At 36.0% G+C, this 26,678-nt stretch overlaps 1 protein-coding gene across 4 annotated transcripts; it reads left to right on the top strand.

Annotated features, from left to right (window-relative positions):
- The first annotated feature begins 2,443 nt into the window (after nucleotides 1-2,443).
- On the top strand, nucleotides 2,444-26,648 carry col21a1 (collagen, type XXI, alpha 1). 4 transcript variants are annotated; one of them, XM_028007244.1, is made up of 29 exons: nucleotides 2,446-2,614; nucleotides 6,165-6,292; nucleotides 6,464-7,024; nucleotides 7,104-7,269; nucleotides 7,345-7,573; nucleotides 9,022-9,195; nucleotides 10,067-10,144; nucleotides 10,775-10,858; nucleotides 11,887-11,949; nucleotides 13,624-13,677; nucleotides 13,767-13,820; nucleotides 13,926-13,979; nucleotides 16,822-16,875; nucleotides 16,971-17,024; nucleotides 17,107-17,160; nucleotides 17,460-17,513; nucleotides 19,148-19,192; nucleotides 19,270-19,323; nucleotides 19,396-19,449; nucleotides 21,186-21,239; nucleotides 21,389-21,460; nucleotides 21,674-21,709; nucleotides 22,045-22,089; nucleotides 23,800-23,832; nucleotides 23,925-24,071; nucleotides 24,160-24,214; nucleotides 24,297-24,479; nucleotides 24,553-24,630; nucleotides 25,612-26,648. In XM_028007244.1, exons 2-29 carry the CDS (start codon nucleotides 6,193-6,195, stop codon nucleotides 25,797-25,799), a joined length of 2,877 nt encoding a protein of 958 aa, XP_027863045.1. In that variant the 5' UTR covers nucleotides 2,446-2,614; nucleotides 6,165-6,192; the 3' UTR covers nucleotides 25,800-26,648. The 4 variants fall into 4 exon arrangements, with proteins under 4 accessions (XP_027863047.1, XP_027863045.1, XP_027863046.1 ...); XM_028007245.1 differs by having other exon boundaries at nucleotides 2,446-2,630; nucleotides 9,025-9,195; XM_028007243.1 differs by having other exon boundaries at nucleotides 2,446-2,630.
- The last annotated feature ends 30 nt before the right edge of the window (nucleotides 26,649-26,678 follow it).

The raw sequence follows: 26,678 nt of genomic DNA, 5'->3' as shown, positions 1-26,678 counted from the left end.
TTTGCTCCAGAGCTTGTTTGGTGATTATGCCCCTGGCATTGGTTGCCACTGGCAAATAATTGATTTTGAGATAAAAGGATTTAACCAAGAGGTTTCCATCTAAAAGAATGCAAGCTGAATGTATTTTTTTTTTCAACTCAGAATACATAGTTTCTTAGCAAAAATACATTATACCATAAGACACAATGGTATGTCAATGTAATTTGAGGAGCACAAATCATTCAGCAATCTTTGCAAATAAAACCCACCAGCTGTCTTGGTATTTTGTTTTTTAACTGACATCCATGATCTCATTATCATATAAAAGTTCTTTAAACTTGACATGCTACTTTTGGAGTTTTTGTTAACATACAAGGTAAAATGAAAACTCTTAGATGCTGCAGACGTCTCCATGCTTCAGGAGATCTGATTTCGGTATAAACAGATACCAGAGCAACAAGGAATAGTTATATCACACATGTTCATATGTTAGAAGGGCCTAGTCGAAGTTCAGACCTAATTCCAATGCAGACTTAAGACTATTTTTGAAAGACAATCAGTATAGATAATTGGAGTGACTGATTCAGTGATCAATTTCATGAATATATACATTATTTCCATATACAAGCAATCAACATTAGTATTGTTGTTTCTAAATGAATATTAATTTGTTTTCCTTGTATTACTTGGGGTCTGAAAGCACTGTATCTTATTTGTTATGTTGACCATTTTTCATTTTCTGCAAATAAATACTAAAATTTTGCTGGGAATTTCAGAGACATGTTGTCAGTAGTTCATAGAATAAAATAACAATGTTCATTTTACTCAAGTATATACCTATAAACTGCAAAATCAGAGAAATTGATCATTTTGCAGTGGTCTCTTATTTTTTTCCAGAGCTGTAAGTTTATATTTTACCCTGCAAAATATGGTTCCCACTCCTAAGCAGTTTTGTTAATGTTCCTTCCTTCTAACTAACTGATGTATTCCTTAAAAGTTTGAGAAACGTGCAAGATGGAGAGCACATAAAAAGCCACAAATTCATTTGAAATCATGTCTCTGCTCATGTGGTCATTAGAATTGGGTTGCACGCAGCTTTTTGGTTTCTAGTCTCACTTTAAATTATGTTTGTTCTTACAAATTAACATTAAGTTCCAAACAAATGTCATCTAATTAAAGCTGTTTCACTGAAATATAATTATGGTAATGTCTTCTTGCTTATTTCGTTATCGTCATGTTTCCAGATCTGACCCCAAAAATCCTAGTGGCCATTTCAGTGGAAATAAATAGACTAGTTCTCAGCAATGTTACTTCCTTTGAACACATACACCTCCTTCAGAGAAGACAGAAAATTACTCAGCATTGGAAAGTCTGGTGTGTCAAACAGAATGGCCACTCCCAGGATCCAGGACACCAGCCCAGTATGTGCATTTGAGAGCCGCCAGAGTGAGCTGAGGCTCAGGGTCAACAAGGCCATTGCAATGAAATCCCTGCCATGCTCACATAAAGGGAAACGCTTTAGGAATATCTACAAAACAATTTCGATTAATTTCAGAATGCTTCATAAACAAGGTGCAGATCAAGTCAATTGATGGTGTTACTTAAATATGCGTGGTGTACTATTTGGTCAAAGCAGAGAATTACTAGCAAAATTGTTGCAATTCTGCTAATTAATTGAATTGTGATATATTTTTCTCTGAAATGTAGCTGAAAATGACCTGAAAGCAATATTTTGGAGTAGTAGGCCACCAAATATTATTTGGGAATCTTGCATCAGGACTTGGAAATTTTCCCTCTCTTACCTTGCCTATTTAAAATTTTATTGAAATTTCAAATTGATTTAAAAAAAAAAACAAAAAAAACATTATTATTAGGAGCCGTCTGTCTGCTTCTGTGAACTGTTCTGTTCTAAATGTGCTTTGCACATCGTAAGATTGTTTGGAGCCTTTATAACCAGAGTCCAAGCGTGATAGAACATGTTCAAGAGGATTAAAGTGAAATCTGCCTGCTCCACAGATAACAGCTGCAAATCAGCATTTCTAATGTCTTCCAGCTGTTCATGGAAGCCTCTTCACACCTTGTACCCTCCTAATTCATCCAATGTAATTTGTTGTTCCCTTCTAATATCTTGTGGAATTGGAGTGATAGAATGTAGAGCAAAGAACAACAGATGCCGTTAAGTTTTCACCGTATAGCAGAATTGGACTGTTTGTCAAATAATTGTTCTGCTCAAGAAATAAAAAAAAGAAACTCCCTGTTCTTCGGTTTGCTCTCTGTCCAAACCATCAACTTTTTTGGAAGAGGATTGTGTTCATTAGTGTTATTTTCCTTTTAGGCTGACCAACACGGGCTTTCTTCTTTACTATTTTTATGCTCCCCTTATCAGCTTCTCTTTCCACGCATGATAATTGAGTGTGGCTGTCGGCCAGTAAAAGTTGGGAGTAAAAGGGGGTCGGAGGGTGGATAGGAAGACATACCGAAACAGAAGACAGAGAGAGCGTCTACAAAGGGCAGGCTCTCATTCAGCTGAGAAACATGTGCGCCTCTTTCCAGGTCCAGTTTCTGCAAACGCAGGGCTCCAAGCAGCATTGATCACTGGCTCTCAATGAGAGGATTACCAGGATTACAGTCAAAGGTTTGGACACTTAATGGTAACACTTGTTCTATTTTGTGCAATTCATTCTATTTTTTTGAATTTTTAAATTTGTAAGATTTTTTTTTACAGTTGTGCAATGCTATTCTCATATTATTATACAACTGTGATGTAATACATACACTGATGTTTTAGAAAGGGTGCAAGGACATTATTGGTATGAATTTGATATTTATTTATTTTGCTATTTCTTCCCAATACTACATATATATCTTAAGATTTTATTTAGTGAGTAAGATTCTGTAAAGCTTTTGCAACACCTCGACACATACGGAAGATATTAGATCTGTCATCACCTCTTATTCTATCACCATGAGGAGAATGAATGAAATCATCTGAATATTTTTCTGCTATTTAATTTCTTGGAATTACTGTTTTGTGTGTGTGTGTGTGTTTTTTTTTTTTTTTGTTAAATCTGTCCAAAAGATTTGCATCACAACATTGCATGACTAATATCAGTATGTGTGTTTTCATGCAAAAGTTCTGTATCCAGCAGGACCAGTTTGACAACAGAAAACATCTACTTGTAAGGATGTTTTGAGGAAAAACTGTGAAAGCCAAGGACTTAACAAGATAATGTTTCACATGGCACTATTTAGCTGCTTGGATATGTTGAACAGATTTGGCAGCATTAAATCCCCCTTGGTCTTGGCAAGGATTCCACATGCTGAACAGCAGTTGTTTCTGGAATGGAACATCGTTCTCTTGCCAAGTTTACAACAGATTATGTGTATATATGTAACTTTAGTTGTCCAAACAGAGTTCAAATCTTCAGTTTCATAACATAAAAACCTGTTTTAGTATGTTGTACTTTAGTTACACATATTATAATAAAGCTACTGGCAAGTGGAACTAAGTGTCAGGTCTGATGCAGTCATTAAATCAGTGTGATTGATGTCACTCATGCTGAACAGATGCGACTTTCTGTGGAGAAGTCATTTGGTCAGCAGTTTCCTGAATGACATCCTTAGCTAAACCAAAACCGCTACTAAAAAATAACCCAAAAGATTTTAATATTTGTGGCTCGGCATATGAAGAATGTCAACCACATTTTCATAAATTGTAACTCTGCAATTATTGTAGCTTTTACCAAAAGTTGATTTGATACATTCTACAAGTTCTAACCTAAAACACAGGTGTGCGCACACACCTCCCTCATGTAAGCCTCAAAACACTGCACCTGCAATATTGCATTGGGTATTATTATGATTGGATGAAGAAGGAGTCACTTCACCATGACTACATGTGTTTAGTTACTGTCGGCAGCAGGAATTTTGCTGTCCGACAGTGTAAATTAATTCCATGTGCCTCAAGTAGAGACACAGAAATGCTTGGTTTGGGGAAAGTCAGTCGAGGAGAAACTCATCCCAGAAGCTGGATGCTGCCAGTGAGGGGGTTTTCCAACAGCCTACTCCAGGTCTCTAGAGGGGGAAAAAATTCAGAGGAAAATGACTTACACAACTACAGCAGCTGAACGCCTCCCCCTGCCTTGAATATGTTGCTACGGATTTACATGGTGGAAAAATGCAGTCATGTTGAAGTGTCTGACCCCTGTTTGGCTACACTGGGATAAAAGCCTTTGGGGAGGGCAAGGGTTATTCCCTGGCCATGGCCACCGTTTTGGTGACATACGAAGACGTGTCGTCATTTAAAGAAGGTTGACTCCTTTCCAGTAACATTCTTTATCCTGTGTTTTATTCTGTATGGCATATCTGGTCCTCATTTACAAATGCTTTCTTTTAGAGAAGTCAGCAGTTTTACAAACTGGAAACTAGTAAAAAGTATACAGCCAAACAAAGAACTTTAACAAATAATTGCTTTCTGCTGACTGAACTCTCCTCTACAATACTTTCCATTATTATTACACATGTTGGTTGCAGCACAACCAGGAATTGCAGTGTATTCAGTAGTTATGCATGTAAGGCAGAGTTTTCTTTTTTAATTTATGCTTTCCAAATTGGGCATTGTGTTGTATGCAATGGTTTTCTTGCCACTGCATTTTTAAAAATCCTTCTCACATTTTAATGTAAAGTGATTGGTTGAATGAGAGGCAGGTCACCGCTAAGTCAACAGAGACACACAATTGGAGAAAAACTGAAATTTTGCTTTTCATTTCTAAATAAGGCACATTACTCTCTCCCACGCCCCTTTTTAAATTGACAAAAATTGATTTGCAAATTGTTACTTCAAGACATGAAGTTATATAGTTAGTTGTCAATTCATCCACCGTCTATACCCGTTTAACGAGATTAGAGCCTAAAACCTTCTTTCTGTGATAGATATCTGTTATAATAAGTTCATTTTCTGATGATGACAAAGTCCTGCAAGTGGTTTTCTCCATCAGAGAAAAAAGGCTGAGTATAATTTCCAAGTAAAGAGTAAGAGCAAAGTTTTCCTATAGTGGTCTGTTGCCTCTGAGTCAAGAACAGACTGTGATTTGAGGAAGCAGATGGTAATCCAACAGAAAACTATAAGATGTTTATTAAGTAAGACTGGCAGTGCCATGTATAGTAGAACTAGGGAATAAGTTAAAGGGAAAAGTTGATCTGTTACAATTATCTCAAGCTTGTTATTCTCTGATCTTGTGGAGGAGATATTTTAATTTTCTCTAAATGTATCTAAATGTCCATGAATATACAGTATATAGACACTTCATAATACAGGAAATTGCTATCATGTTTGTACTCTATTTTGATATAACCCGTAAAAATTCACCTTGTAACATATTTTAGTGCAGTGGGCAATCGTGTGTGGGCAAAACCTTTAGAAAAAGTCGTTCCCCCCTTTTAGGTACTTAGCAGTTTTGTTTTGAATGTTATAACTCTCAATGACAAGGGCTTCAGCTGCATTCGGTGCAGTGCTTTCTCATACCCTGAAAGCTCTCTTTGGAAATCTTAGTGCAGTGTGGAGAACAAATCATATCACTTGACAATAAAGGGAGTAACAGTAGCCTTCACAGTTTGTAGCTTGTTGCTTTATAATAACATCCCTGTGGATGTTATTGTAAGTTTTGAAAAAGAGCTTACAGACCCTGACTGTAAGTTGTAAGGGGTGTGGCTTACAACTTGTAGAGGGTTTCCCCCAAAGAATTTTCCCAGCGCTAATAAGCTCTGTGTTGTGGTCCTTGTTCATGCAGTCCAAATCCATTTAAAGCTTTTAATACAACCGTATTTGTTATGTGTGACTATCATCATGTTATTATCTTTATTAGATTTTGATCAAACTATATCATATTTATGCAAGTAAGCTGCAACAATCTTCACAGACAAGTTTTTCTGAGTTTTTCAGAGATTTCTTAGCTTTCACTTAGAACAGCTGTGATTGGGATCACATATACCTGCGATTGGATCAGAGAGTCCCTAATAATTGCTGTCAGGAATGATTCACACAAACGTGACATGTATCTTTTCTCTTTTCCAAAACACATAATAGTATCTATCAAGTCAGAAATAATAAAAAGCACATCCTAAAATATATGATATGTTTGTTCTTTATCCTTGGAACTGAAAGCATGATTTCCTTTTTAATGTAGGTACACCATTAAGAATCAAGACAGCTGTATGATGGGTTGCAAAACGTTTTCCATGCATTGGCTCCTAAGATGCCTGTGCTTTGTGCTTCTGTCTTTGATCGGTGCAACGCAAGATGAAAACTTGAGAAGTAAGATAACTTAATTTTATTGCACTTAAATATACTAACCATGTGTATTAAACAGTCAATTTCATTCATTTAGTAAAAAAGAAAACACTTTGAGTTTGGCAAGTTCATCATAAGTCACATTTATTCCTTGGTTATTTTTTTTATTGATCAACCTGTTCTGTTTTATGTCAGGCTGCAGGACCGCTCCATGCGATCTAGTTTTTATTTTAGACGGCTCATGGAGTGTTGTGGATGTCAACTTTGAAATTGTAAAGCGATGGCTTGTCAACATCACAACCAGCTTCAACATTGGACAGAAGTTTACTCAGGTCGGTGTGGTCCAGTATAGTGATGACCCAATTTTAGAAATACCTCTGGGGAAGTTCTCCTCAAACAAAGATCTCATCAAAGCAATGCAAAAGATTGACTACATGGGAGGGAACACAAGGACGGGAACTGCCATTAAGTTTGCCACTGACAAATTGTTTGGACTATCCGAAAGGGGCCCAGCAGGCATTTCCAGAATTGCTGTTGTCCTCACAGATGGGAAATCTCAAGATGAGGTCATGAAAGCAGCCGAGGAAGCAAGAAAAAAAGGGATAATTCTGTTTGCAATTGGAGTTGGGCCAGAGACAGAAGAGAATGAGTTGAGGGACATTGCAAACAAACCTTCCACAACTTATGTGTTCTCTGTTGAGGACTACAAAGCAATTACCAGGATCATTCAGGTCATACGTCAGAAACTATGTGAAGGTAAGAAGCTCCTGGTCAGGTGATTCTCATCATGCTGTAACGTACTTCTTTGCTAATTCATGGTGTTTTCCTGATACAGAAACAGTTTGTCCAGCAAAAATTCCCATAGATTCCCGTGACGAGAAGGGCTTCGATATTCTGTTAAAATTAAATTTAGCTAAGAAAACTAAAAAAACGCAAGGATCATTTTATGGCACTAAAGCATATGAAGTTACATCTTTCGTTGACTTGAGTGAAACTACTAGGTAATAACAGCAACAATTTAAAACTCCTTTTCATCTTCATGTGATAGTTAACCACTTTCCTCTTAACTCACACAGGAGCCTTTTTCCTGATGGCTTCCCTCCATCATATGTATTTGTGGCCACACTGCGGTATAAAGGATCTGTAGCCGTGGAGAAGTGGGACCTGTGGAGAATACAGACCCATGATGGAGATCCTCAGATGGCAGTGACTCTAAATGGTCTGGATAATACCGTCATGTTCACAACAACCAGTAATACACCAAATGCAATTCAAACTGTCACATTTTCACAACAGACTGCAAGGGTAAGTTTCCACTGCTTTTATTCTGAAATGGCTTCACAGTTTGATTTAAAAGCTTTAGAAAATCTGCTACAAAAATAAAAAATAAAAAAAAAAGAGCAGGGACTCTTTTAATAGATGGTAAATTCCTAAAATACCTGCTAGATATTAAAATTCTGGTTGTTATGGATAAATAGGCAATATATATTTACTCACAGGACATCTAAAGAACTTAGTACAATTAAAATATACAAAAACATCCAGGCAGAGATTTGAAACTTAGGACTCAAAGGGTTAAAGGAAAAAAATCTAAATAACTCCAAAGTTTCCCCCCCTCTGCAGTACTGTAGATGTTGTGATTCAGATAGACCCTCTGTAGTGCCATTTACTCCTGTCCACAGGTAGTTTTCTCACATGTTGTTTGACCCGGAAAAGTCAGTTCAACATACTGCAGCAAAGGTGGTGAGTGGGAGGGAAGTAACATGATTAGAAATAATCAAACAGCAGCTGCAGTCAACACGCCCTCATCCTTTTTTGGTTTATACAGTGTGAAAGTATGACTTTCTGCTGCATCCAATTATCAAGGGTAAGATCATGAAGGAGAAAAATTAAAAAGACAGGTTAATGCTTTTCTTATTCATGTGAATTGGATGTATCTAGATATTTTGTACTGACAGATGGCACATACAAAGCAAAGTTTCTTTTAAATAATACTGTTAAACAATGTAGATTGTTTTCCGGCATTGTTTTTCTTTTCCCTTTTAACAATAGGTGGCAAAGATATTTCATTTTCAATCAATGTTGATTTGGGCTCTGTGGTTCTAATTGACCCATCACTTTATGCGTTCAGTAGTACAAGTTCTGTATTATAAAGCCATAGCTTTATTGAATGTAAACTGTAAAAAATAGCTGTTCTTTTTACCTAAAGATGTAGAAACCATGAAAACAATAGAGCCTCTGACTGGCATTTGTGGAGGAAAAAGGTCCACAAGTTAGTAATGAGTGGCTTTTGTGATGTTGTAGCTGACCACATAATCAACAACTTACAGCCACAAAGCAATAACGTCTGAATATGGCCCTCTGGTTTTGTTAGTATTTTGTGGGCTTTGCTTTTAATACAAAGTTAATTCACATATTGAACAAGAAGGTATGTGCATTATCTACACTCTGAAGCAGCTTAAAGGCTGAGCTTGTTAAACCTCCTTTCTATGTATGCATAACTTACATTTATAAGGACAACAATCTGATTTTAATTGGTCTATTGCAATTGTGAAGGAAACCTGTTATCCATTCGCTAGTAGTCATGCTGTCTCCTGGCCTGTTTAACCATAGCTTGAGAATATATATATATATAAATAATATAGTTTTATAGTAGAATTAGATCAATGTGTGCTGCCATTTTTATTTCAATTATATGGTCACCACCAACCAGTAAAGTCATGATTTTTATGTCATGTTTTGTCTGATCAAAGAAGCTGTTTGATGAAAAGTGGCACCAGCTGCGGCTACTGGTAACCGAAGAGGATGTTACTCTTTATGTTGATAACCTGCAAATGGAGACACAGCCTCTTGAGCCCTCTGTCGGCATTTTCATCAATGGGAAAACCCAAGTTGGAAAATATGTAAACAAGGAAACAACTGTGCCTGTAAGTGTATCCTGATCATTTTTAACTTGATCTATTACCTAAATTATTATTAGTTAAATCTTCTGTTCACAAGATCGTAGTGCTGGGTGTTTAATTAATCTAATTGCACAACTTTTCAAAAAAAAAAAAATAATGCTTGCAAATGTTCAGTTCTCCAAATCTTGACTGTTGATCATTGCAGCAGTAAATTGTTCAAAAGTGCATGATCTTGTAGCTCAGCGTTGTTGAGTTTGATGATGTGTTAAGTGATTCAAGACATTTAACACAGTGAAAGCACTGTAAGAAGATTTTTGTAACTGGATGCCAATTTTTTACTTAGCCACTAAATAACTCAATTATAGATAGAGTATAAATATTAACAATAAAACAACCTTTAGATACAGCTATCTCTACCACATTGAGACTGATACTTGCATAAAATTGTAACTACTTTGATTTTTTTGCTACACAGTACTGTATTGTTTTATTCCAGACTGATTTACATCCCTGATAATACAGCTATGTGTGTTTTTTATGAGGCTAGAAATTTAACAAATGGGGCTTATATGAAACAGATTTTCCGGAGGCTTTTTACCACCAGCATCGTCAGAACACCAAATCATGGAAGAATAGTGTAATGTTGCTTGAACACCAAGGGAGGTCTGGCAATATGAAGCAGCCCAGTGCCTAGTGAGGGCACTTATTGTTTCTTTAGCTCCTATAAAATGGTAATTTCAATTCATTGGTGGCACTGCTCGAATAAAACTCAGTCTAATGTTACACAATTACTTCCTATGTTCAAATCAGCTTCTTTTGCATAGGCTTCTTGGGATTCCCAAAAGTAAAAGTTTCATATTTAACACTTTTTTTCCCTTAAACCATTTATGTTTAGTTTGAAATCCAGAAACTTCGCATTTACTGTGACCCTGAGCAGAACACCAGAGAAACTGCATGTGAAATACCTGGAGTTGTGAGTACATATTCACCTACCTATGACCTTCTCTGACCCTTTCTCTGAGGTAAATGGCCTATAAAGATGTCAAAGCGTCTCAGGATGTGCTAAATTCTCAACTTCCACTGCTTTAAACAGCATGGCGCTTTCTTGCTTTATATTTCATCTCTGTGGGGTACTGGCATTCTTTATAGGAAAGTTGCAAACTCACCATGTAATCCTAAAGTCACATCTGGCATGCATTAATTGATCTGCTGAAGGAAGACTTATGGCTTAGAGTCAAACATGCTGCACTCTGTATAGATATAATTTTATTGCTACTTGGCTGTGAATCTTTGGCCTGTTTTTATTTTGGCTTTAAACTGCTACAGACACAAAGTTATTGCCAAATTGCTATTTCTAATGTGAAGATGTTCAAAAGAAAGATCAACAGAAACAGTGTAGAAAGATGTAAAAAAAATCTTCCCATTTATTAACACAGCTTTTGTTTTCGATGTGTTTTCCATCGTTTATAGTCTGTTAAAGTGTGTGTGATCAAGCTTTCAAAAAATATAGTTAATTTTTGGCAATTCATGATTAAGGAAGATCTATTTACTTTTTAACAATGAGTCGGGTTGATTTGTAAAACATTTTGCTTGCCTGTTACAGTGCTCCAACAATGCTGATTACACTGAACCAACACAGGAACCTTGTACTTGTCCTCCTGGACCTCCCGGACCACCAGGAACAGCAGTCAGTTTTTTCTTTTTTCTTCTTCCCACGCCCCTTTTATCTTGTGTTGTCAGGATGCTTAATTGTGTGATATTTAAATGATGCAACTGTAAATACAAAACCTTGAAAACAGTTTTGACCTTTCAGAGCAAAGGATCCTGGTTGTTAAAGTGGTACTGAAATCATGCACACATAAACTGAAACAAAAATCTTTCAACTGTGGCAGATATTTGGGAATGATTAATATTATATGGCTTATATATGTATGATATATTGGTAAGCCTGGTATAAATCAGGTCTCCAACTCCTTTATGTGCACAGGGTTTGAGAAAATTGTGTTAATTCCCAGGAGTTGTCTACATGCTGTTTCACTCCATGACTTTGCACTTTGCAAATAGGTCAAATTAAATAACTGTAATCAGATTTAGAACAGTTTGAGAGGTCTTAGTACTTTAATGTCTTTAATGGGTAAACAGTTCTCAGCAGTTAAATTGAAGCTTGCGATTTAAAATAACTTAAAGTTCCTTTCAGACTAAGATGTAATGTACCCATTCCTAAAAAATGGCAGACCACTTGCTTAATAAGGAACGCTTGAAAAAGAAAATCAGAAACAACGTAGAATAGGGCTTGTATTTCTAATTTTTCTGATAGCGGATAATAGTGAATTGCAAAAGTAATTCACAAGATTCTTAGATATCGCCAAGGAAAAAAAAAAAAAAACTTGCTAATTAAAACCTTCAATACATGGTTTCAGGGAGCTATTTTTTTTATAAGGTTACAAAGTGTGTTTTTACAACATTTCCTAATAGATCCAAAATGCCTGGAGTGTAGCTGGCTTGCAGATGTTCCATGTGGCTCCAAACAGTAAATCTTACATTAGACAAACCCGCTTGATCAGCAGTTGATGGATAAATAAACAACAGAAACATGTTGACACCATTGATGTTTGTAATAGCTCCACTGTACAAAAGGTTGTTCAATAAAGGATAACAGTTTTAGTCAAAATGACTAAAGCCCTTTTTATTTTTTATTTTTTTACACTTTTTTAGGGGGGGAAAGGAAGCTCGGGTATCCCTGGACAACCTGGACCTGCTGGTGCTGATGGTAAGCCTGTGAGTACTACATAAATAATTATACAAACACACAGCAAATAACCGGTAATCATTCGATTAAAAATAACAATAAAAATGATCGTTGATGAGTTCATGTAGTTCATTAGGTCTTTTTAAGATTTTCTTTGTTGTTTGAAAATTGTTGTAAATACTGATAGGTTTTTTTTGTTAAGTGACCTATTACACAAAAACTGTCATATTATGTCTCACTGAATAACACAGGATCTATTGTGATTTACAAAAGTATTCCCAGCCCTTAAACCTTTTCTCATTGACTTGTTGACTAATAACTGTCATGTTCCCAGCACTCCCACCTAAGCAGTAGATCTCTACAGCTCCTCCACTGATACCCCTGCTTGTCTGATTAGGAGCCACTTGTTCCATATCCACATAAAATACTAGACTAGGGAAATCCCAGGCAATCCCAATCCTCGAGAGTGAGTTTCCTGCAACTCTTGGACGTGTTCTTGGTCTAACACGCTTCAATTAAATAGCAGAATTATCTCCTCAGTGCAGTCAAGTTCTCCACAGTGCTGCTAATGACCTCATTATTTGACTCAGTTGTATTGGAAGGAGAAATACATCTAAAACCTACAGGACACCAGTCCTGGACTAAACTGTAATACTCAAAGCTTGAGATGTTGTTTTATAAACTAATTTACGTCTCATGGCGCTGTTTGTTCTCTAACAAAACTTTTAATGCCTTCACAGAACATTTGTATTTATACGGTATGTCATTGGATGACACACCGGTGGATTTGCTAATTAAGTGAATTCTTCAGGCAATTGGTTGCACAGGATATTATTTGTGGTAAACATGGGAGGCTGAATAATTAAAAGGGTATAAATAAATTGGTAAGAGACTGTAATTACCATTAGCTTTGATAAATTATGGCTACCTTAATGCTCCAATTAAGCATTAAGGCAGCCATTGGAGATGTAAGATTGGAAAATTACCTAAAATAAAACCTTATTTAAATGATACTTTCTGTTAACTTTCCCTCCTTTGCAAATGTCGGGGTGATAAAAACTACCAACATTGCATGTTGATCTCATCACGGTTCATATAAAGCAGTTGAGTGTCCATGATGCGAATCTGTGAACCGGTGGCTCCATTCTGCTTTTTTTGTAGGAAATTCCATTGCATGACAGAAACTTGCTGCCTTGCTGAATAAAATGAAAGTGTTCAAGCACAATTTGTATTGTAGCCTATAGCAGTGTTTCCTCCAGGCACACTGCTCTGCATGTTTTAGACACTTTCCTGATTTAAGAAACAACAGTTCAGCAAAAACCTGCTAATCAGCCATTAGTTGAAATGATATGCGCTTGAAGCGGGGAAACATCTAAAACATTCAGAGCAGTGTGCCTTGAGGAACAAGGTTGAGATCTACTGGTATGTGGTATATAGTGTGATCAAATGCGATTGGATCCTGCCCTGCAACTTAGAAAAGTGAACCAGTACCAGTTTTCTTTACAAATGTTGATGTTTTATATCACATTTATTTGAAATGTTTAGAGCACAGACATTTAAGTCCTTGCTGATCAGAATGTGTTTCTTATTATAGAAAATGAACATGTATACAACTTTATCTAAAGTTCAGTGGAAGAGTTTAATTGTCTCTTGCCTCTGAATTAAGTGTTTAATCAACCATAAATAATTTGTTAAATTTGAAGGGTATTCCTGGCCTTAGAGGACTTCCTGGGCTTCCAGGTCCACCAGGACTTAAGGTAAATCAGTATTTTGTTACTATAGTAAAAATATTCATTTGGTGATCACTATCCTGAAAAAAGGTGCCTTTTTGTGTCAATTTCATTAGGGGGCACAAGGAGCAGACGGGTACAAAGGCGAGCAAGGGAGACCGGGTGTTTTGGTAGGAAGGTTAAAACAATATTCATGGCAAAGTTAATTGAGTAGAATTGTTCTACCTTCTGACTTTTTAGTGTTTTAGTGTAAGTCTGCTTTTTCCTTTGCTTAGGGCGAACGGGGTATGCCTGGATTACCTGGACTGCCAGGGCAGCAAGGAGAGAAGGTGCTAACGCTGAATCATTTACCTAAGTCAACTATATTTCTGCTCATTCATAGATAAATAGCCTTTATCTATAATCAGACTCAAACATAGACATCATGTATGCATTCTTACAGCACTGACCAAACAATTCTGAAAAAAAATAAATAAATAAGTGATCTATATAGTTTTGTTGTTCACAACTCTTTAAGCAGCTCTTGTTTAAGACAAAAAAATATTTTGAAAAAGAAAAACGTGTCTTAAAGATAAGACAAAAGACAAGGGAAATACATCTCAAATTATGTTATATTCAATACAATACAATATATATATATATAATTTCTGGTCAGGGACAAACAAACATAATTTCAATTTAAAATAACAAAAATTACACACACATACATATTGCATCATGACAAGATCAGTACTCTGTATTTTGACAGTGCCTTGTACTGCTTTAATGTCAGATCTTTTGTTTGCTGTATTTTGACAGTTGTAGTAAGAGTGAATATGCTAAGATCAAAAGAGATGTCTGAGGAAATGCCAACCTGCCCAGATTTAGCAAACCAAGCAAGTTCTGCCTGAAACCAGACCACAAAATGTAAATGAATAAAAATAAATAAATAGAAGTGAAAATAAATTTTCATAAAAGAAACAGCACTACAAGATCCAACTCCATTGAATGGACAGTAAATCTTATTTCTGGGAAGACCAAAACTATATTTAACTGTCAAGGTTTTAGGAGATAAAAGAGACTGGATTTTCTCTTGATATGCACATCACTTTAATCATAATTGTGTTCAAGATTTCTTGAGATTTTCGTTGTCATTTGAAGCCAAAGGCAAATTTCCATGTGTATTTCTGGACAATGAAGAATATTATAACTAAAAATTATCATCTCTACCTGAGGGAGAGATTTAGATTTGTTAGATTTGTTTCCTTTTTTGAAAGAATGTCAGTGTCACCGGTACATATACTTGCTATCTACTTTGATGCAAGTTTCTTGGAGCGATACAAGTAGTGTTACATTTTAGTCCAAAAAGAGGACATTCTTTTTTCCTCAGTTTATTGTTCTTCAAATTACAGGTTTTCCACACAAATCTCCATTAATAGGCATTTTTTGAGTCAGCAATAAGAGATGTCAAAAATGTTTGGCTCAATCAGAACAGTAGAAATAATGATTTAACAAAAACTAGTTTGAAGGAAACTGGAGTCAGACCTAATAAAATACAAACAATTTGTGACCAAACGTCTGGGTTTGTGGCTGTATTGTCAACATGGATGGACATTTCTCAGCTTGAAAACAAACTCAGTCTTGTTAAGACAGAGTTATATATGGTTCCTCCAGTCTCATTTCAAAAACTTTCACTTATAAGCAAGACCAGACTCCAATGCTTTTGGCTCCTCCACAAATAAAATTGTGGCCAACTGGCAATCAATTTTTAAACTAGTCTTCATAGGTGCCAAGTGAAAAACAAATATTGAATGAGAAAATTGATTTTCCACTTGTACAAGTCCAATTCTGTTTGCCCTCAGGAAAGAACTTTCATGAAGGACAGAATAATAATAATTTTAAAAAATCAAAAGAATCCAAGCTTGATTTTTCCAAACAGCAAAGAGTCATTTAAGGTTCTCCTTATGTTCAGAGGTCTTTTAGGGTAAAGACTTTTCCCTTATGTTCACACACATTTGTATCTACCTCTAAAAAGTCTTAGACATTTAGAATGCTGAGTAAAGGAAAAATTGTCATAGTTGTTCACCAAAGGAAACCACTTTAAGGCATAATTCAAAACCATTTCTATTTATAATATTATCACTTTGATTATTTGTCTAATGGGCTCTCTGTCTATAATATAATCTCTATGGTTAATAGAAAGTAAAATGGGTGGCATTTATCTTTAAAGAAACAGCACACTCTCTGATCCTCCACCCATGATGTTGGCCAAGTTTTCAACAAATATTGTCAGCTAATGGAAACATCAGTGGCTGAGTTTCCATTCCATAACATTGAATAAATTGATATTATATTTTGCGCTAGGATGAAGCAGTCTTTTAGTCATATCGAAATAAATGTATTTCGCAAAACTGTAGCAGAATGACTTTTATTAAGCATTAGATGATCAATAGCTGGCTGTTACTTCTGGCAAAAATGATGACAGGTAGTAGGAGGATGATTTTTTTGGGTGTTTTTTTTTCTCTAATTACAACATTACAACATTACAAAATTACAACAAAGTTCAGAAGAAGTTGTGTGTCATTTGAACATGTTGAGTCTGTAGCTCTTCTCTAAAAATCATGGTCTACAATTTCCCCAAAACACTGCATACGTAGCCGCTCTCAAATATAAGAGGTTGTTGCTCCAATGGCTCAGTGAGATACTGACGTCTCCTCTGATGGCTGATAGATGATGAACTCTAGCACTGTGGCTGAATTCTGAATATATCTGATGTAACTGTTCACATCCGTCACTGCCATGATTTGTAATGACTTATCGCATGAACAAGCTTATTCACTGGTGATGTTAATTTGATTAGTTATTTAATGGAAATGGTGCAGTTGTAAAATTGTGTTTCCTCACTATTAGCCGAATATAGACAGATTTTCTCACATTTGCAATGGAAAGCTAATGATATCAGTAGAATATGTCGCTGACTGAGATTTTCTGATAGCTTTTCAATTCACAGTATACTTCTTACCTGCTCAACACTATTTGTTCCATGCGCTAACTAAAGTGGCTAAAGTACTGTCCTATTAATTGGTTGGTCATGGAGTTAAGAAATGGGCTCATCTATGCAAGTATACAGAGAGACGGACTTCTCTATGCAACACATCTAATATTTACTTTTAATCTTTTGGCCTCATTCAGGGTGCAATAGGTTTACCAGGAATTGCAGGGTTGCCTGGTATACCTGGTCAATTGGTAAGAATACAGAATGTCCTAATGGCTTAAAAAAACTCAGATACTACCTGGGTTGTCATATTTATTTCTTTAACTGGATGTTGTTATCTTTCCAGGGTGCAAAAGGAAGCATAGGACCTCCTGGGCCACCAGGTATTCCTGGAAATCCTGTAAGTGTGCCACATGCAGAAGTATAAATCCAGATTCCTTGTGCCTGTATTGTATAACAAAAATGTCTCTGTGTAATTTCAGGGATTTCCTGGGAGAAATGGAAAAGATGGAATTCAAGGAAGCCCTGGTCAAAAGGTTTGGTAGTGCTGACAGTGTTGCATGTTACAAAGATCATTCCAATTTGAGGGGTGTAACAGAGGCATGTAGTTGGAGAACAGTGAAGATAAATTAACGGTTTCCAAGAAAACAGCTGTTGTTTTTAGCAACTATTAAAACCAAATCAATAGGAAACTCATGTGTTTGTTCAGAGCGACATCTATCATTTTTTTTTTCATGTTTAGATCAATTGTTTAGTGCTTCATAAAGCATTCAGAAATACACTAAAGCCACATGGCTTGATTTTCAACAAAATCTGATATTTTTTTCTCTATTAGGGTGAAGCTGGAGCCATTGGTATTCATGGTTCAGATGGAAGACAAGGCCATCCTGTGAGTACACATGTTAACAATATGCAATGCTTTGCAAAAGCATTTATAAGACGCAAAATCTTTATGTGGTTTCTCTTTGCAAACACAAACTACAGTTTTTGGATTTAGATTTTATGAGAAAAACAAACACAAATTAGTGGTAATTATGCTGTAGAAGAAAATGAAAACAAGGTTTTCAAAATAAATATTTTAAAACTAAAATCTGAACACTGAGTTTATAATCCGAATTCAAAACAGACTGATCTGGATTTGGATATTTAAAAATCAAATCAAGTGCTACCAGGTGCCTAAAACTCCTGGTAAGTAAACAGTCCACTTATGTGTTATTAATGTAAAAAACTCTTTTGTGAAGGTCTAATAGGTTCTTTATAGAATGTTTGTGAACAAACATAGCAAGGAACACACCAGACAGTCTAGGAAAAACACTGTGTAAATTTAAATGAAAGAAGCCTACAGTAGAAGCAGTAGAGATAAACAGTTCAGGTGAATTAATCTGCGGATACCACAATTAATTATAACGTACAATATGATAATATAGTACAGAATTAATGCTACTAGTCACCTTGAACACACCATCCCCAGTGAACCATAGTGGTGAAGGTGACATGCTGTGGGGCTGTGGTTCTTCTACAGGAACAAGGAAGCAGGTCAGAGTAGATGTTGTGGAGAGAGTTAAATAATAAATAACTATGGGAGGCTGCAATAGGTATAAATCTGGTAATTACCGTGCAAAATTGTTATTCAAATCCTTTATTTGGAGGGGCTGAATACAAATATAAAATTGTCAGATTTTTTTTATATAAAGTGATCCAAAAATAATGTATCCTTCCCTTTAACATTTAAGCATTACTTTGTATTGGTCATGTGAAGAAGCTAAAAAATACTTCTGGATAGTTCTGTACAATTCTTGTATTTTGTAGATTTTCAGAGCAATCATAACTTAATTCAAAATTGTAGACATGACAAATGTGATGTGATTGATTTATAAAACTTTTACTTACCGTGTTGTTGTTTTTCGACTTTAGCAAAAATTATCTCTCTGCTTGAATAATCATCAACCCATTTCAAAACATGATTACTAAGACCAAGTTTGTGTTTCATGTTTTTCCAAGTATCATGAAGTGTAGAGTGTCATATTGAGACCATAATTTCATAACCACCACCACGAAGACTGAACGTGACAGCCAGTAAATCAGAAGTGCAATAAGTCAGCCCAGGATAATCCTTATATGCAACACGCACTTTGGCTTGAATTATTGACTGTGAAAAAAGACAATCGAGAGAATGTTTGTTCTTAAAACTGAGAACTTTGTTTTGGGGAACACATTTTTCCTACTGGGGAGTCATCACCCAGATCATGATCAATGGTGGTGACAAAAAGTTTTGAAATAGGTTCACAAAACATGAGTCAATAGTTCCAGAAGCTTGCTAACCATTTGTGATCTAAATCAGGGAGACAGACTTACAAGATGGACAAGATCACACTGAATGTTTTCAAGTTGAACATCAAACATTATGAAAGCTTACTTTAAAAAGGAGAAATCATTTCCCGCCATTTTTAGAAGACAAAACTTGACCAAACAACATGTTTTGTAATTCTTGTAAACTTATCTTTCATACTTGACTGCCTCCAGGGTGTTCCTGGTTTGCCAGGAAATGCAGGCCTGGACGGACAAAAGGTAAAATTGTGCTGTTGTGCAAAAATTAAAGCATCATTCATCGCAATCCTCTTTGACTGGAATGATTCTCATTCAAGGGAGAAACTGGTGAACCTGGACCAAAAGGAATCAAAGGATCAGCTGGCCCATCTGTGAGACCCAAGTCCCTTAATTACATGCATGGTCTGGTATGGATTAGTTCTTAAAAATATATTCTCTTGCAGGGGGAATTGGGCTTACCTGGTGAACCCGGCATGAAGGGACCAATTGGACCAAAGGTAAATAACTTATAACTGTTAGAAAGCAAGATTAAACTTTTCTGAAATTGTTAGAATTTGAGGTAAATTAAAAATGCTGAAAAAGTATTTTTAAAAAGAAAAAACAGTCAGATATATAGTGACCAGGATGGTTGTGCGATGTTAGCATGATCCAGAGATCTCACATGCAAACTTTTGCAACAAGTGCAAGGAAACTAGAGTCATGTCTTAATTTCATCTGACTCTAAGTGCATAGCTACTGCCAAGCTGTTCAGATTGACAGAAATGTTATTTCACAAACAAATGTTTCTTTCTGAGGTTTCTATAACATGCTCAAGTTTTATAATTAACATTTTTTCAGTGTTTCTAGTCTTTTGTAGATCAACATTGATAATTCAATAAAATAATAAAAATTATCTTATTGTCAGATCCTACATATTTCCATCTTGGATATATTTGGCTTTTTTGCTGCTCTTGTTCATACTCAGTTAGTGTCAAAACTATAACTTTGCCTATAAAACCTGTCACATCTGTCTGCTGCCATTCCTGAGCCAGGGTTGCGTGGGTGGCAACTTGATTTCTTAGAGAAAAATGCTTGGGAGATTCCACAGGGCCTCCACAGGCTGGAGTTGTCCCTACTAGCTTATTCTCAAAATTAAAAAAGAGCAAAATGACAACATTTTGGGTTTATCAAGGACGTTGGAAGTTAAGTTATTTTACACTTCTAAACTTGTTTAATTGTGCTCAGTTGTGCTTATTTGTTCAATAACTTTTAACAACTAAAAGTACAAATTTTCTTCATTTATTTGCAGACGCTGTAGGTTTAAAGTCCATTAAAGTGGCAATAAAAATAATTGCAAATAACCGGTCCAAGGAAATCATACCACCAATATAACTGACTGTGAAGTATTTATGCTGCACTATCACATTTATATATTCGGGGAAAGAGAGCGGGCATGACAGTGTGTGCTTCCTGATCATGTTAGATGGAGAAATTCTCCACTTCAAAGCAGACATAACTAAATCAAAAACACAAAGTGATGTTAGCCACTTGGCCCTCACTCAGTCTATTATTTTAACTAACAATTAGGTCTTTCCAGTGATTGTAGCAAGTATTTTTGAGGTAGGAGTAAAACACGGTGAAGAAAGAACGCTTCACTAATTGTGTTCGACTTTGCAGGTCATTACATATCAACTGGCAGGAGCGTTACGGTGATTTCTGGCACTTTCACTTTCTTGCACTGCAGCAAAGTACAGAGCAGCACAGTGTTCAGTGAAATCATATTCTCAAAGTAAATGTTGCATAGCCTTCACAAAATACAGTTTAAATTACTATTAGTTTGGATATTTTTGGAGCTTTCTAGGGGGGCAGATTAAAAATCTGTGGAAAATAATGTGGTTCAAGAGCATTACATGTTTTGCTTGGTCAGGGGTTTAACTAAAAGAGACTGTAACAAAAAGCACTCTTAGTGGAACAAAACTTAACAGAAATCTGGATCCACTTCTCAGGGTAAGTTTTAGTTTAAAAGCAACAGTTCTGGTCTCTTCTTGGGTTCATACTCTGCCTTCTAATCATTTATGGCTGACACTAATTACTGGACTGAGGGAAAAAGGCTTTAGCTTTACACATTTAATATGTTAAGCTTCAAAATTAACTAGACCACATTGGTCAAATTTAATTATGATTACAGTCATGTATTGCCTGTAACCTAATGATTTTCTGTAAAAATAATTGATCTCTGGTTTAACAAATCAAGGGCAACAAAGGTGAAAGTGGTAAACCTGGGATGAGAGGATCACAAGGGCTTGTGGTGAGTTACTTTCAAAACATTATAATTCATACCTTTGTTGTTCATCTAAAAAGAGCAAACAAATTAAATTAATTTATTTACTAAATTAGTAGCTGTACGTATTTTATTTATGTTCTACATCCCTGTTTTCCAAAAATATATGTTTAAAGGGGAACACAGGGGAACCAGGATTGCCAGGTCAACCGGGACACCCAGGCATGCCAGGCCTGAAGGGAAGCAAGGTATCAATCAATCAATCAATCAATCAATCAATCAATCAATCAGGGGCATTTTTCATACAAACATTACACAATGATCAAAAATTAATATTTCATAATAGTCTCCTCGCCCTTTTTTATTCAAACACCACTGTTTGTAGATTTTGATCCTTACAAATCTCCAGCTTACAAATTTCTTCTGTTTTTCCTTTTCTGTCACATCTTCATTTTCTTCAGGGAGAAAGAGGAAACACGGGTGAAACAGGAGTGATGGTAAGCTTTAACCATAACTACATAGCTCTGCATTAATATTTCACATCACCACAGACTCCTTTTTAAATATGTTGACAGCTACTATAACGTGGGACTTTTGTTTACACACAACAGTCAATATCCAGTGCAAGATATTTGAAGACTCCATGAAACAAAACCTTAATTTTTTTTTGTCACATTTCACATTTAGTTGTTTTTTTTTTTTTTATCTCTGCATAATATATTATAAATTAAAATTGCTTCAACTCCTTTAGAGAATGGATTACCAGAGGGTTTATTCTACCATATACTGTAATTTAGACATTGATTGGAATCTATTCATTTCATCTAACTAGGGAATGAAAGGTGATCAAGGAGAACATGGACGACCAGGAGTTCCGGTATGTGTTTTTTCGAATAATTTTTTAGATCAGAATACAGAATTACAATGTTGGCTGGTGAAATAAAATAATATGTCAAAACAAAACAATAACATTTTTATAATCTATTGCAATTTAGTTTGGTCCAGTCTTCAAAAACATATATACTGTACATATACATTAAAATAAAATAATGTTTCCAGTTTTGGGGGGGTATGTAAATGAAACTTGGTTGGCTACTTCATAATCGTTATTTACATTTTTAAATACTACAAATGAAAAGCTGAGATATCTCGATGTTTCAATGTTTGATCTGGTGGGATTTTTATTCAGATGTACCAACATTTACAGATATTTGGCATTTTATTTCATTAAAAATAATGTGATTCACAACATTTTCGTAGTGCTTTTAAAAATGTATATCACATGATCTGCATTTGAAACCAGATATTTACAGACACTTTATAAAAAGACTCTTAGCAATTTTGTCTCCCTGTTTGACATTAAACCTTTCCTGTATTGGGTCAGTTAGGAATAACATATTTGTATTTTAATTGCATTGTTGTTTCTCTTAAACTAAATTTCTTGTTGAGGTTTGTTGACATTAAAATTTACACCAGATCTCAGAAGCAACGCAAATAATGCAAATACACAATAAAATCAAAGTAATTTAGTCCACAAACAAAAAATGAGCAAAAAGATAAATTAATGAGACAGGGGATAAGTAAGGTACACACTTACTGATATGCATTACGTACTTTGCATATTAAACAGCCTTTTTTAACAATGACAACTTAAATGTTTGTTCTGAATGGAGAAACTAATTGCATGATTTGCTCATGTGGGACCCATTCTGCATAGAAGGTTCCTCTCTATGCACTCAAATCCTCACTTCTTCCTAGAGATTTTTATTTGGATACTAGTCAACTAATTGACTTGGTCACTCCTTTCTCCCTTTCTTCCTTCTTTTCCTTTCTTTCTTTCTATCTTCCTTCCTTTCTTTCTTTTTCGTCTCTTTCTCTTTTGGGGGTTTATGGGGGAGTCTTGTTGATCAAAACTACAAAACTATGGGGGGGCGGGGGGGGAGGGGGGGGGGGGGTGGACATATAGGCTTTTAAATCCTAAAATGCATTCTTGAGCTACACATGATACAATGTAAAAAACTCTTTCAATAGTGTCCGTTCTTGTCTAGGGAAAAAAAAACAGGTACTCTAGCACCTCCTAGTGGTTGTGCATGACCCTGAGGTAACCTATCAAAGACCTACAAAGCAATGACATCATCATCAGAGCTTTCTTAATATCCAAAGGCTTAGTAATAGTAGCATATTTATCTTCTAAAACCAGTGTAAAAAATGTTTCTTATTATACTCTATATTGGCAATTAGAACAAATTTTCAAATTGATGTAAAACCAAAAAGGTTTTATATAATTTAATGTCGGACAGGAAGAAAAAGTTATTTTGCATCCGCCTATGTAGTGTATGTAGATATCTGAGTTCAACAGTCAATACCATAGCTGACTTACATCATTCATTGATGCTATAAAAAATATTTATTTAGCATCAGTGCATTTGATTAATCGGAAAAATTCCTTTTAACATGATCCCACTCTATGTAGTTATGAATGATTTTATTATTTTGACTCAGTCCTATAATCAGGATCATGTCGGTTGGTGTGCATTTTGAAGTAGATTGATTTTTAATGTCTTTGATGACTTATTCTGATTACCAGGGATCACCTGGCCCAGTGGGATTCAAGGGGGAGGTATGTTGAGATGAAGAAACATTTAATAATATACATCAGCACCACCTGTATAAATGCATGCATTTCTAACAAGAGGGTGGTATTCTTGCCAGAAAGGGACAGCAGGGGATCCAGGGCAGAGAGGGCCAGGAGGTCAAATGGGACGGCCTGGACAACCAGGTCAGTCAGGGCCAGCTGGGCCCCAAGGGGTGCGAGGGGACACAGGCCCCCCTGGGCCACAAGGACCCGAAGGCAGATCTGTAAGTTTGACACTTTCTGAAAACAGAATGTTTTTTCAGTCGTTGTGACATGCAATGATGACCAACAAATCATATTGATCTACTATAGACAAGTGAAATGTCAGACAGTCACATTCGGCAAATCTGCAGAGACATTCTTAGAAGTGAGTAGCCTTACAAACTAATCAATGAGCTGTTTCTACACTACTGCACCATGTAAAATCTCTTCATTGTCTCTGATTCAAGGTGAGCTGCCTTTATTACTGCTAAGCAACCAGCAGAGTAGCTGTACAAGATGTCAAGGTCAACCGGGGTCACCTGGTGCACAAGGTCCAGCTGGTCCCCAAGGACTCAGAGGTCTTCCTGGACTTAGTGGTTCAAGAGGACAACCTGGTCGTCCAGGGCGTCCAGGGATTATTGGGCTGAAAGGTAAAAGTAGAATAATATGTGCTGTACAAAAACTATGTTTACATTTGCTCTAAAGGTAGAATGGTGTTTGCAGGAGAACCGGGTTACACAGGTGAGAAAGGGAGCCCTGGTCAAGTCATGGTTGGGGATCAGGGACCTCCGGGGCCACCAGGTAAGAAACTGTTGCTTTTCATTCATTAAAGCATTATTGACAGAACATCTTGGAAATATGCTTAGGTTTCGACACTTTAAATGTGTATGTTAACTTGTATATGTTTAGTCTTACAACTTTTCTTCAACTGTGCACATAGGGTTGTTGTTTGAGACAGTTATCCACTTTTAAACAAAGACTGGGAAGAGATCACAAAGATACACATTTCTTGAGGTGACCATGGCCAGATTTTAAGTACATTTTCAAAATGTTAAAAAAAGAAGAAGAAAAAAACAAAAAAAACAAAGAGAAGACATTATTAAAACAAATTCTATTGAAAGTGTTTGGGATGGACTGCAAGGGTGGTGCGCAAAAATGGAAGACAGTTCTAATCCACAGATGCCCTTCACTAATCTATCTTCACCACATGGATCAACATTACAGTTAGCCAACATCAAGCATGTCTAAGCATATTCTTGAAGCGATCAGCAAGAGTGAGGGTGCCACTCACTACTGAGTTTGTTTTTGATATTTTTAGCTATGTTTTTGGGGTGTTAAACTTTTGATCAGCTGTGCAACAGCTTGCTTGAGTTTAAATGTCATTTTCAATTAAATGCTCTTTCTGCACCATGTTTTTGTGGTTTACACCTGCTTCTTCTGTTAGCATTTGAAGCTGAACTTATAACCTGAGTTCAATCCAGCAGAATGAAAAACAAATACTTGCAACTTGTTTTTCCAGTTTGAAGGTCTTTCTTAGATGTTTATTCTTTTCCATGCTCCAAATCAAGAAATATGAAAAGAAGTGTGAAAAGAAAAACAAAAGCGAGGTAGCCAAGGAATGCTTGTGACAACAATTATAAATTAAATCATTTAAATTCTGGAGGGATTGAAGTTATGGTGTTGCAATTTTTGCGTTGGTTCTGACCAGCATTGTTGCCCTGATACCTGTGTCCATCGGTCTCCTATTGCAACTGTTGTGGCTCAGTGCTTTTATCTTGACAGGGCCTGTTGGTCCCCAGGGGTACAGCAAACCAGGTCCTCCTGGTAAGCCTGGATTTCCTGGTCAAAATGGAGCAGAGGGTAAACCAGGTAATCCCGGCGTTCCTGGCCATCCCGGGGTATGTGACCCATCTCTGTGCTATTCTAGTGTAATGAGAAGGAGTTCCTTCAGCAAAGGCCCAAACTATTGATGGATTGCAGTGTCACTAACGCCTCAAATCTCAAGCTGATGTGGAACAAACAGTCATTCTCAGGAAGATTTAATCTCTACAGTTTCTCTCTCTCCAGGAAAACTAAAAGTACCTCTTCAACTTTTTTGTGATCTCATTCATCATTGTATATTTTTTTAATATGTGTATTGAATATAATGAATAATATTATTATTCTTTGTCTTTTAACATTATTCTTGAGGTTTTCAGGGTGTTAGGAGAACTGAAAATTGGCTCATTTGAATACCTCCATCTGAGCACCTTGAAATCTTGTATGTCTTGTGGCTGGTACACTTCCCTTTAGTGCCCCCTGGTGTTGCTTCAGTGCATGACTGTTTCTACCAACTTCACAACACTGTCAGTGGGTGCTATTTAAAGTTTGAAACGAAATAAAACTGTTATATGAATTACATGTTTTGTTGTTAATCTTGACATACCTTTTCTGTAAAACTGGCATGTTTTGATTTTGTCTTACTGATTATCATCTCCTGTGAGCATTTCTTAATCTTTTCAAGCAGCTATATTGTGTATTTTCTGAGATAAAATTAGACTGTTCCCCACAACAGTTAGAAGTCTTTAAGATGTCACCTCTTTATATCTAGGATGGAAAATGTTTTAAAAAAGTGACATTTTTGACATTTTACTTCATTTCCCCTCCACAGGTTCAGTTTTAATTTCTGTATTAGGTATTGTATTGTTATTTATAAGAGTAATATCTGTGCATTGCAGCAGTGATGCATCTTTAACATATTTGTAATGTAGATATTTTGTAACTTTTGTACGTTTTTGTCATTTTTCAAAAAAAAAAAAAGAATTAAAATTTTAGAACAATTTGGGAAATTAATTTGTCACACACATCCA

The sequence above is a fragment of the Xiphophorus couchianus genome, chromosome 22, assembly GCF_001444195.1.
Source record: "Xiphophorus couchianus chromosome 22, X_couchianus-1.0, whole genome shotgun sequence".
Taxonomy (NCBI): domain Eukaryota; kingdom Metazoa; phylum Chordata; class Actinopteri; order Cyprinodontiformes; family Poeciliidae; genus Xiphophorus; species Xiphophorus couchianus.
Note: the sequence above shows the minus strand (reverse complement) of the source record. Positions and strands in the feature narration are given on the sequence as shown.